Raw genomic sequence first — 11,258 nt, forward strand, 5'->3', positions numbered from 1 at the left:
ACAAGCTTCCCCCCCCCCCTCCCCCCCCCCCCACAACTCATGCAAAACAACTCCAGACCATCACATTTCCTCCTTCATGTTTTACTGGATGTGACGATCCTGAAGCGCCTCGTCCGATCTGCGCCGATCCGGAATAAAAAGCTCAAATGTTGATTCGTCAGACCCCAAAATCATTTTCCAGTACTCTACAGATGTAGCATCATGCCCCTGAGCGAACTTGCATTGCTGATATAAGGGCACCTCCTAGCAAATCTGGCCTGAAAACCTGGTGACCTCACAGATGAGGACTTCAACGGCCAAGATTCCTATAATCAATGAACATGTTCCCGTGTAAAGAGGCAGAGGCTGTAATGAATTGATGTATCACCTATTGCATATACTAAGGTATATCATTGCACAAGAGGTATAGCTACGACCGAAAAAACGAAGGCCGGGGCCTCATTTACTCTCTTACCAATCTGGCATTTTACCTTTTATTATTTCGTGTGCGCTGCCCATATCAGCTAACGAACTTGCAATGTTGTTTTCAAAACAATCAAAGTTGTGGATAGAAACGTGAAACCGTCAATGTTGCTACGTCAAAATCAGTAACATCACACGACCTCCTTCCTAAACCATCTTTGGTAGCGAAGCAGTACCAAGGGTCTTGTGACCATCGATATTTTGCGACTCGTGAGGTTCGTTGGTCCGTTTCTTGGTGTGTACATTGAGTGTGGTGAAAAGATTTTCGATTTTCAGCTTTTCTCCGTGAACATCTAGCGCCAAAATGTCGTCCAAAGATCGTATTCCGATCTTCCCGTCTCGCGGGTAAGTTTCCAACATTACAATGCAGTCACTACAAACCTGTAGTAACTAATTCTTCCCCAGAGCTCAAATGCAGATGAAGGCCCGCCTTGCTGGAGCCCACAAGGGCCATGGATTGCTGAAAAAGAAGGCCGATGCATTGCAAATGCGATTCCGTATGATTCTCAGTAAGATCATTGAGGTATGCATCTTATAATATTGAAGTTCGAACCTGCCATATCGCCAACATTTTCCTGTTTACTAACGATGTTCCAATGTTTTTTTGCCTCGTAGACGAAAACGCTCATGGGAGAAGTGATGAAAGAAGCGGCTTTCTCGTTGGCGGAGGCGAAGTTTGCTTCGGGTGATTTTAATCAGGTTGTTTTGCAAAACGTCACCAAAGCCCAAATCAAAATCCGCACCAAGAAGGACAACGTAGCTGGCGTAACGCTGCCAGTCTTTGAATCGTATCAAGACGGTTCGGATACGTATGAGCTGACCGGATTGGCGAAGGGTGGACAGCAGCTTCAGAAGCTGAAGAAAAATTACCAGAGCGCGGTAAAACTGCTGGTTGAGCTTGCATCGCTCCAGACGTCGTTTGTGACATTGGATGAAGTTATTAAGATCACCAACCGTCGAGTTAACGCCATTGAGCATGGTATTTAATTGTTCTGACAATATTGTTATTTAACATACACCCAACGGCTGTATACTGTATATTAAATTTTTTGTATTTTTTTACAGTAATCATTCCTAGAATTGATCGCACTCTTGCATACATCATTTCCGAGCTCGATGAATTGGAGCGTGAAGAATTCTACCGTCTGAAGAAGATTCAGGTGAGCCATTGGATAGGTTACTCCATGTTTATGCAACCATTATATGCTCTTATCATTCGATTTTACAGGACAAGAAACGCATCGCCAAGAAGAAGGCAGAAGAGAAAAGAGCAGCATTGCTGCAACAAGGTATTGACGTACGTAGCCAGGCAAATATTCTTGATGAGGGCGATGATGATATCCTCTTCTAAAAGAGCACAAAGATATGATGGCCCCATACGAGTGCTTGCTTCAAATTGGGTTAGAAGTATCAATGTTTCTAAGGATTCGAGTGCTATGAAAGTAATTGAAAAAAAACATTCGTGAGCGCGTAAGATACGATTCCATCAGGAATGCTCCCATTGTTGTATTTCTGCATATTTTAACTTCCCTTTAGATCCTTAACTTCTGCATGAGGGCCTGTTTATGTTTATTGTTTATATTTTATGGTTTCGCGGTGGATATTGTGGTCGTCAACAGAAGGGAAAACACACATGATTCAACAAACAACTTACCAACAAAAACTGCATATAACAAAAACAGTTGCAGTAAAACGATCCACAATAAAACCGCGTTGACCTTCTGTTATATACACCGAAAAAGGTACATATGAAAATAATGATGCAAAATATACTGTGAGAACTAGAACTATTCATTGGTTTTGTGATTGCAATTTAACTAGATTTCCTGTGTTCTTATATCATCTAACCAAATCGAAACGTGTTTTCTGGGGCCGTCGTAGAGGCTTTACTTGTTAAGAATCCGGTTCTAGTCCCATGATAGTGTCACGGGGTTCCGGTAATAATTCAAATGTTCATCATATTTACTATTCTCTTTCGAAGAAGTTTATTCATGAAAATTATAGAATTTGCTCAAAAATTCCGTTACATTATTTCATGGCATTTCCATGTTATACTATAATAATGAAACACCTTGTTTTTCTAAAGACTGACCCAGAATTTCTGAGAATACATATGTAAAATATGAATGCCACGAAATAACCATCAGAAGATATGGCAGCTGAAATTCAAGTTTTGAAAACCTTGGATTAGATTAAACCAAACTGAAAATTCTTTGATGTACTACATGGTATTTTAACATTGGTACATTACAATTTAGAAACATTAAATATGGTACACAACTGCTCTCCGCATTTGAAAGTAACTTTATTTTTCGTTTCGTTCCCAATATAATCTCTTTTTCAAAGAGTAACGATTAAGCAGTCTAAATGATATAACCGGCATGATTTCGAAGTTCTATCAGAAAAGTTTCACATTGTTGTGTTCATATCGTCCGCTTCCGCACCGTCCAGCAGAACTGACCTCTCCACGTGGGTCCCGGAAGTAGTGTTTAAGCTGGTACTCTCCAGTGCATTGCTTTTGTTCATTTGCTTCACAAGATAGTAGACTGTTTTCCTCGTATCAACCATGACTTCCTTCACTAAATTGGCAAAGAAAAGGACATGCTTTGGTCGCTCGCTGTATCGCTCGTACTGGTCGAGACTGTCCTGGAGTTTAAGCGTAAGATCGTAATTTTTCTGTATCTGCTCGAGAATTTGTTGCTCCGTTGGCGTTGAAAGGCTCTGGCTAGCAAGCCACTCTTTGATTTTTATCTGGAAATGCTTTATTATGGCCAAAATATTGGACAGAGCATTCAGGAGTCGTATTGCATCTTCCTTGTGGTCGCAGTCTTGCATCGAAGCATACCGCAGCACCATGGCATGCAATTCACTGAACACTTTTTCTTCGCGATTCAACTCGTAGTACAGTTCGTCGTAGCTGTTAGTTGTGGCCAAAAATGTGTCCCCATAGGTGATGAAAAGATTAAATATGTTTATTACCTTTAAGAAAAGAGACGTTTAAAGAGTTTAGTCCACGACGCATGAGTGTACGGATGCTTGCTGGTAAATGTACCTGGAGGGCTAGCTCGAAAATATTGCATCGTTTGATAAGATTTTGCTCCTGATAAATAAGAAACTTCAGCAGGCTTATCATTGCCGTCCATAATTCCTTCCAATGGTATGCAAGTCTCACTCTGCAGCGCTTTTGGTAAACGATAATCCGATGTATTATACCGATGCATAGCAGGTATAGTTCTATGGGAAATTTTTTAAGCAGATGAGTTACAATGAACTCCACCAGAAGATCTGCAAATGTAAAGTTATCAAAACGGATTTATCGTAAAGCAATTTAATTATTTGGTGCCTTGTGCATGCCTATATGATAAAGTTTCGTACCAAGCAACGTTGTGGCTAGCGGCTGCGGTTTTGCCACTTTTTCCGATGTCAGTTTTCGATGTCTCATATGGGCTCGGTGTAAAGAAACTTTAAAGGTCAAATTAGTATCGTGCATCATCGAGTTTGCGTACTGATCTTCGGCGATACATGTGAGAATCAACAGGCAAAGCTTTAGATTGATTGCGCTGAGTTCACTCTTATGATCTTGCATAACAATAGAACTGAAAAGATAAAAAAAAACATTAGCTGAAGTTTGGAACTGTCGTGCTAAGCGACGATGCTTCTTACCAATATTGAAAAAGGGAAACGAATAAGTTCGTTGAATAGTGCGATGCATCTAGAATTGCAGCCGAGGACAGATCCGGTGTACCGTCGTTGATGTTAAGCGTATTGCATGGAGAAGGTGGCGTTGAGTCAGCTTGAGTGTGGGCTAAGGTGGTAATGAAGTTTCTATTCAAGTGTATTGCTTCGTACAAGGCAAGGAGTAGAGAATTGTTTGCCCTAAAAAGTTTGTTCAAAACCAGGATATCAGTTCTAAGCGCTCGAAAAAAACAACACCTTCTGTCGGAACTATTCACATTATACCTAATTTGTTGACTGCGACAACACAATTCATCGGAAATGAACATATTTCCAACGATACTCGAAAGTGAAGAGAACCATGAGGAAGATGAGGAAAGTTCGGTGAGAGTCAACAGGTGCTGCTTGCAGAACATTGTCAACACACATGATATAACTTGACCATAACTGAAATATAAAATCCGTTACTGTAAGTATCAAGGAACAGAGTGCATTTAAACATATTACACCTTACCCATTTAATGCAAGTTCTTCTGCTAGCAACGAGAGTTCCACGACGTACGGATTGCTACCATCGTGTTTTCGGTAGTTTACCAGAATGGTGAGAAGTGTCACCACATCGTGTCCATGTAAATTCCGCAACGCCGAATCACTGAGGATTTTCTTAAAAGCCTCAAACAGGTTTTGTCCTATGATAAATTCTATTAGGCGATTATCGTTAACGTTGTCCATGCCAGTAGCAATGATTAGCAGAATCTTCAAGCAAATGTCCGTAGGACTGTCGGTGGCATCGTCGCATACCATTATTGCATTCAAATATTTCAGCAACTTCCTCATGTCGTCCTCTATGTCGTTGACGGTGATAAACATAGCAGACGACCCGGCACTAGCGACCAACCCACTAGTGGCACCATCACTACCCGTGCCAACTGTGCCAACCATCGATTGCTTGCGGAAAAATACGTGTATGAATACACTGATAGTTTGCAGTGCGTTGTGGATACGTTTTGGACTGCCGGAGGAAAGCATATTGATGCACTCGGTAAATAACTGCAATATGTTGTCCTTTGCATTGAGGTACTGCTCTGCGGTCTGTTTAAGCAGTTCCGATTCCAACATTTCCGTATTTGGTTGCAGTAGGAAAAACTCCTCCCAAAACTGGGCACTCTGCCGCTTGGGGTCTTCGCCACGGCAGAGCAACTCGTAGATATGCACAACTTTTTCCTTCGGTCGCTTCGACCCGGATCCGGATCGTTTACGGGAGGCCATACTGGAATGGCTTGTTGAATTGCTTTAAAAGGCTCACTTATCTCCAGGTTACCAATATTTTGCACAAAAACTGTTACTGAATCTATTCGATTCAGCCGTTCTACAATAATCAACACGTCTGACGCGGCACGACGGCCGAATACAATGTGACAGAAGCACAGTAGCTGTCATTCTGTATAGTCAGCTGATCTAGTTCAACAAGAAATAAAATTAGCTCAGAGTTAAAATAACAATTTGCTTATCTAACATAAACAGTTCAAACCGACTTTCAGAAAATTAAAATATTAAGCATCCTTGATTGTTAAAAATAAGAAAATGGTGTAACAAAATCAAAGATTCGATCGATTTTTTAGGGATGACTTCACCTGACATGTACTGTCTTGGTTGTAACCCTGTTTTTCTAACGCTGCTCATGTCAACACACTTTTTGCACACTTTTCGTGCCAACACAGTTCGAGTAAACTTTTCGTGCTCCCACAGCAAATACCGCACACGTTTTGTAAAGTTTGAATTCACGTAACGTTAGATCATACAAATAAGTAAGAAGAAGGAAGTCTGTAGACTAGATATTGTAGTGTGTACAACTTTAAGTTTTTCTTTACAACATACTCAACTTTTGACCATCGTAAGTATTACTTATCAATTTATCATACTTGCTGCCTTTGGTAAAATACCAGATTTGTTTTGTTTTCAGTGCAAATCTACGTCTACATATGTCCGCAGCTATTGAGTAGGATATTTTATGGAAAATTTGGCTATAACCAAAAAACTCATCGTAACTATTATTTTCTTCTTCTTATCTGATTATCATTTATTCTTCTCTGTCAAATATTCTTATGCGTGTTTTACTTTGTTTCTGTGCAGATGTCTATGGACCGTAAAACATGTTATGTCTGGAAGTTCTTTCTACAACAAGCAGTACCAAACCAGTATAAATGCAAAATTTGCCAGAAAATTCTCTCAGTTAAGCATAAATCTTCATTTAGCCTAAAACGTCACCTTGCGGCAAAACATCCAACATCGCAATGCACTACATCTTCTTTGTTGAAGGAAACAACAGACCAAAGGCAGGACCAAGAAGAACGGAGTGGTAGCTCGGTGGCCCAAACAACTGTATCAAGTATTTTATCAAGGCGAGATTTTCTGCATGGATTGAATCCTTTAAGTTCAAGCACCAAAACCAGTTTGGATAAAAAATTGCTTTATTTGTTTTGCAATCATACCTTGTCGTTCGATCTTGTCGAGGCACCTGATTTCAAAGCTCTTATAAAAACGTTATGCCCAAAATATAACCTACCTACCAAAAAGAAATTAAGTAATGAAATGTTAGATCTAGCGTACGAGGAGCAATTCGCTAAAATTCTCAACAACATTAGTAAAGCTAGTACCGTTTCCCTAACATCGGATGGATGGACAAATATTAATAATGACTGCTTCTTTGCACTAACCGCTCATTACATTGACAAAGATGAATGTAAACTACGTTCATTTTTATTGGAGTGTAGCAATTTCTACGACAGAACCACGGCCCAAGCTATATCCGAATGGCTGCAAAGTGTAATGAAAAAATTTGATATTGAAGATAAAGTAGTTTGCGTGGTTACTGATAATGCTAAAAATATAGCAAGTGCTGTTAGTTTTTTACAATTAGAAAATATGCCATGCTTTGCCCATACCCTCAATTTCGCCATAACGGATGCTATCAACATTTCGATTAAAGACACTATTGATAAAGTTAAAAAGATTATAACCTATTATAAAAGAAATTCTAGTGCTACGGTTACGCTTCAAGAGTTTCAAAGACATCATACGCATGCAGAAAATGATTTTTTTCTAGATGGGCCAACGCAGTGGAATTCAACATATTCTATGATAGAAAGATTTTTCGAGAACAAAGCTCCCATCAATTCATCGCTCAATGTTTTAGGAGTAAATTCTGAACTAATAGAGAAAGATTGGATTATTATGAAAGAAGCTGTAGATGTACTTCACATTTTTGAAAGTGTCACTCAGGAAATATCAGCCGAAAAACATGTAACCATATCAAAGATGAAAGTAATAGTAACACTGTTAATAGGTAAACTTAAGGCTCGAAATCTAACTAACATGACAAATGAAGTGGGGAACTTGGTGGAATGTTTACTCAACAACTTAAGTAAAAGATTCAGTTACCTAAGTAGAAATACAGTTTCACTAGCAACCATTTTAGACCCTAGATTTAAGAAGAAAGGATTTGGAAGTACTGAAGAATTTGATCAGGCAGTTACACTGCTATTGACAGAAATGGATAAACTAGACGCAGAGATCCAAATGAATTTCGATGAAGATGTGAAAGATCCACTTGAACTGGTCGAAGTTACTGCTAGAGACGAAACCAGTATTTGGGATGATTTCGACACAAACCAAATCCCTAAGGTGATTTTGCACACACGATTATCCACCAAGAAAGAATTGGATAATTATTTAGCTGCGCCCTTATTACATCGCACAGATGACCCTATTGAATGGTGGAACATGGAGAAACATAATTTGCCAATTTTGTACCAGATAATGATGCGAACGCTTTGCATACCGGCATCTGCTGTTGCATGCGAGCGTGTTTTTTCAAAAGCCGGCGATATTGAAACAAAAATAAGGAATACGTTAACGACTAGTAAAATAGGCAAAATGCTGTTTATTAAGCATAATAATAATATCGAGTGAATTTTTGTACGCCCAAGCGCTAAGGTTAGCCAGTGGATATTTCGTTAAGACCATCGAATAATAAATAAATAAGACATCCGCACAAGCAATATGTACAGAAGTATCAAATATTTTTTAAATTCATCCAAAACAACATACATCAAAACCTACCTTTAGTACGCACACGATTTCTACACACTTCTTGTGCGTGCACTTTGGACCAAAATATAAAACGAAATTATGTGTAACGTGGATATCATTTAATTATTATCTAGAATTTCACATTGTTTACAGCTTGAATTTCACTATCATCAAATTTCAGCACGGCTGCAATTGCATTGGTCATATGTTTTTTACTTTCAGAGTCACGAGACAACAAAAAGCTAAGCACGACATTTTTCAAATATTCCAGATTCGATCCCTCTAGCTGATAATTACGCCTCAGACGCTCAATCTCCCGTGCCATTTGAGACATTTTTTCTTTACAATTCTCTTCAATCATCACCTTTTCTTGAAGCGTTTGTCGAAGAGTTGCATCCATGGCATTTTTTGATGTACGCAGCGCACTTATTTCCACGTTCTTTCGCGCTATTTCCTGGGCGTAATGAATCAGATGTTGTTGCTCGTCTGGCGAAGAGCCAAAAGATGCTACCATTACTGACCCGGATGCTTGCGGTTCTCTCGCAGGCATGGTCGTGTGGTCCTGTTGGCGGAGCGTCGCTGTCGAAAGAGAAAGTATTTCCAGGGATGTTCGTAGGGTTTTAATTTCCTCGTCCTTCTCGTCCATAACTGTCAAAGAACGCTCACGTTGTTTTTGCAACGTATCTTGTAGATGGCCAATTTGGCTCTCGAAAGATGCTTGCAACGTACATAGCGCTTCGTTATGTTTCGCCGTTTCGGTTTTTAATGTCGCCGTTTGTTCGGCCAGTTTCATTTCAAATTCGGTTTCATTGTAGACAAGCGTTTGCTTGAGGGAATCAAGCTTTTGCAGAAGTCGCCTGTTATACTCCTGAATCGACAGAAGCTCCTCCTTGAGCTTCTGGTTTTCCGCCACGCACTGTTCATATCCTCTTTTATAATTTTCGAACTCTTTCTGCATTTCCAGCTTCTCTTGCTTATCGCCTTCCAATGTTCCGATTAGCAATAAATTTGCATCAAATATTTCGTTTGGTGCCGCATTGACCTCTTCACGAGCATGGTGTTTGTAATGGTCTCCGGATCCATAACCATCCTCTATCGATTCCCGGTAGAGACCATCGCTGGGACTTTTTGTTACTTCCTCCCCATCACTGGTTTTCATTTGCGCAATCGTTTCCTTCAGCTGTAGGATGTTTTCTTTATCTTGTTCCCTAAGACGATCATATTTTCCAATCATTTCGCTAAGTTCTGTTATACGGGACTCCAGATTAGCAACGCGCTCTTCATGAATCTCTCCCAGTCGTTGGCTCCGTTCCTCAGCCAGCCTCACGCGTTGCTTTTCATCGGCAACAGCATTGGCGTATTGTCGCTTAAGATGAACTAGTTCCTGCTGCAAATCCAGCAAGGACTCGTTTACACTAGTGTCGCCCCTATTTGGGTCTGCTTCGCTACTATCCCCCAGCGGCGACGGATATGTCATTCCAGCTCGTCTCTTGGACCCCTCCGATCGTTCCGGTAGATTGAGAAGAAATTGTGTTTTAAGATCCCCCAGTTGCAGCTCTAGTTTTTCCTTCAAGTTGCGCTCATCATCTAACATTTTTTTCAACTCTCTGATCGTCAGCGATTGGTCTTCCTGCGTGGTTGAACGATGTTTTTGGTGATTTTCGAACGTTTTTAGTCGCTTTGTTAGTTCCTCGATTGTTGCATTCTTAGCTGCCATGTCTTGTCGAAGCTGGTTACGTTCTCGCTTCAAAACCTCTTCAATACGATTCCGCTCCGACGTCAGTGTTGCGATGTTCTTTGTTAATTTTTGCACCTGATCGTCAGATGATTGGTGGGAAGCGCTGGTACCGTCTTGTGCCGCATTTTTTATCGTGTTCGCTTCACCGTCCGATTCTGTGGAAGGCTTTTTTGCTATAGTGTTTCCTTCGCAGCTAAGTGTTTGCAGCGTTGTTTCCAACGCTGCTTTTTCCTTGGCTAATCCTTTGTAAGCAACTATAATATCTGTAAATAGCGCAAACGTTTAAGTTGTATACGTCTATCGAGGATCAAGTTTCCCAGTATAAAATTAAATACCTTTCAAGCGGCTTTCATATCGATTGATATGCTCCTTCTGCGAACTGATGATTGATTCATATTCTTTCAATTTACTAGTATCGGATTTTCTGTTTTCCATTTTTATTCACGATTACAATGGAGAGATTTTCGAGCCGCTAATTAACGGTGTTGTAAAAGATGTTTAACCATAAACAAATCTTTAACTTGCTTAGCGAAGCAACTCGGAGAAAGGCTGTGATACTGTTTTGATATGATGACAGCACATATGTTGTTGACACGTAGTTGCTTTGATGAAAAAAACTACAGTTACTCCCAAAACTTTTCTAACACTGCTGACCCTGGATTTACAGTTAACTCCCACCGTAGTAGAGACGCTTTTTATCTTTTTTTTTCGAATAACAAGCATGGAATTACATTCGTATCCAGTTTATAACTTCTTTTTTAATAAAAAGCGGTGTCGTAAAATAAACGGTATCGCGAGGACAAACTACAAACATAAAGAGAGACAGGGGCTAAAGTAGTAACCACTTGAAAAGGGAGTCTCGCCTTCAACGTCAACTAGGTAGTAAAATTATTCAAAGTAATTTCTTCGTGGGTTTTAAATACAGAAGGGAAGTCTGTAAAAAAAGAAGTAGAATTCATAATAATCTACTCAAGGTTTTCTATTGATTTTGAAACCATGGAATGCCGTTTCCTAGTTTATACGCAAACAATCTCTGTTCGAAACATTGACACAATGTTCCTCATCTGCAATCAATGTTGTAATGTTTGAATGTTCATAAATACAACAACAATATAAAACGTCGAAAATTAACTATGTTTTTTTGAGAATAGATCGATTACTTAAGTATTTTTTCGGATTGAATTGCACCAAATACTCCAAATTTAAAGAATTTTTTTTATTACCATTCTTTTGTCTGTATATTATGTTTACATTAGTATGCGTTTATAGCAATTTAAACATTCAGCTACAT

General features: G+C 39.6%; 4 protein-coding genes across 5 annotated transcripts; 2 read left to right on the forward strand and 2 right to left on the reverse strand.

The window, feature by feature from the left end:
* Nucleotides 1-640: 640 nt before the first annotated feature.
* LOC131262065 (V-type proton ATPase subunit D 1) lies at nt 641-2,252 on the forward strand. Its single transcript, XM_058263978.1, has 5 exons — nt 641-807; nt 868-985; nt 1,078-1,441; nt 1,528-1,622; nt 1,691-2,252. Exons 1-5 carry the CDS (start codon nt 767-769, stop codon nt 1,811-1,813), a joined length of 741 nt encoding a protein of 246 aa, XP_058119961.1. The 5' UTR covers nt 641-766; the 3' UTR covers nt 1,814-2,252.
* Nucleotides 2,253-2,738: 486 nt separating this feature from the next.
* LOC131262702 (armadillo-like helical domain-containing protein 3) lies at nt 2,739-5,512 on the reverse strand. 2 transcript variants are annotated; one of them, XM_058264762.1, is made up of 7 exons: nt 5,040-5,512; nt 4,652-4,982; nt 4,423-4,584; nt 4,126-4,338; nt 3,838-4,058; nt 3,515-3,747; nt 2,739-3,441 (listed from the first exon to the last, which is right to left on the reverse strand). In XM_058264762.1, the coding sequence occupies exons 1-7, from the start codon at nt 5,404-5,406 to the stop codon at nt 2,872-2,874; spliced, it is 2,097 nt and encodes a 698-aa protein (XP_058120745.1). In that variant the 5' UTR covers nt 5,407-5,512; the 3' UTR covers nt 2,739-2,871. The 2 variants fall into 2 exon arrangements, with proteins under 2 accessions (XP_058120745.1, XP_058120744.1); XM_058264761.1 differs by having other exon boundaries at nt 4,652-5,512.
* Nucleotides 5,513-5,849: 337 nt separating this feature from the next.
* On the forward strand, nt 5,850-8,304 carry LOC131263736 (E3 SUMO-protein ligase ZBED1). The gene is made up of 3 exons (XM_058265990.1): nt 5,850-6,031; nt 6,101-6,181; nt 6,271-8,304. The coding sequence occupies exons 2-3, from the start codon at nt 6,149-6,151 to the stop codon at nt 8,107-8,109; spliced, it is 1,872 nt and encodes a 623-aa protein (XP_058121973.1). The 5' UTR covers nt 5,850-6,031; nt 6,101-6,148; the 3' UTR covers nt 8,110-8,304.
* On the reverse strand, nt 8,088-10,512 carry LOC131263735 (GRIP and coiled-coil domain-containing protein 1). Its single transcript, XM_058265989.1, has 2 exons — nt 10,303-10,512; nt 8,088-10,230 (listed from the first exon to the last, which is right to left on the reverse strand). Exons 1-2 carry the CDS (start codon nt 10,400-10,402, stop codon nt 8,360-8,362), a joined length of 1,971 nt encoding a protein of 656 aa, XP_058121972.1. The 5' UTR covers nt 10,403-10,512; the 3' UTR covers nt 8,088-8,359.
* Nucleotides 10,513-11,258: the final 746 nt, after the last annotated feature.

The sequence above is a fragment of the Anopheles coustani genome, chromosome 2 (assembly GCF_943734705.1).
Source record: "Anopheles coustani chromosome 2, idAnoCousDA_361_x.2, whole genome shotgun sequence".
NCBI lineage: Eukaryota > Metazoa > Arthropoda > Insecta > Diptera > Culicidae > Anopheles > Anopheles coustani.

Coding starts and splice junctions, on each gene's coding strand:
- LOC131262065 (XM_058263978.1), top strand. CDS start 767: ATGTCGTCCAAAGATCGTATTCCGATCTTCCCGTCTCGCGG. Junction 986..1,077: donor TTCTCAGTAAGATCATTGAG/GTATGCATCTTA, acceptor TTTGCCTCGTAG/ACGAAAACGCTCATGGGAGA. Junction 1,623..1,690: donor ACCGTCTGAAGAAGATTCAG/GTGAGCCATTGG, acceptor TCGATTTTACAG/GACAAGAAACGCATCGCCAA.
- LOC131262702 (XM_058264761.1), bottom strand. CDS start 5,406: ATGGCCTCCCGTAAACGATCCGGATCCGGGTCGAAGCGACCGAAGGAA. Junction 4,059..4,125: donor GTTTCCCTTTTTCAATATTG/GTAAGAAGCATC, acceptor TTATCTTTTCAG/TTCTATTGTTATGCAAGATC. Junction 3,748..3,837: donor GCTAGCCACAACGTTGCTTG/GTACGAAACTTT, acceptor TTACATTTGCAG/ATCTTCTGGTGGAGTTCATT.
- LOC131263736 (XM_058265990.1), top strand. CDS start 6,149: ATGGAAAATTTGGCTATAACCAAAAAACTCATC. Junction 6,182..6,270: donor CTATAACCAAAAAACTCATC/GTAACTATTATT, acceptor GTTTCTGTGCAG/ATGTCTATGGACCGTAAAAC.
- LOC131263735 (XM_058265989.1), bottom strand. CDS start 10,402: ATGGAAAACAGAAAATCCGATACTAGTAAATTGAAAGAATATGAATCA. Junction 10,231..10,302: donor ATATGAAAGCCGCTTGAAAG/GTATTTAATTTT, acceptor CGCTATTTACAG/ATATTATAGTTGCTTACAAA.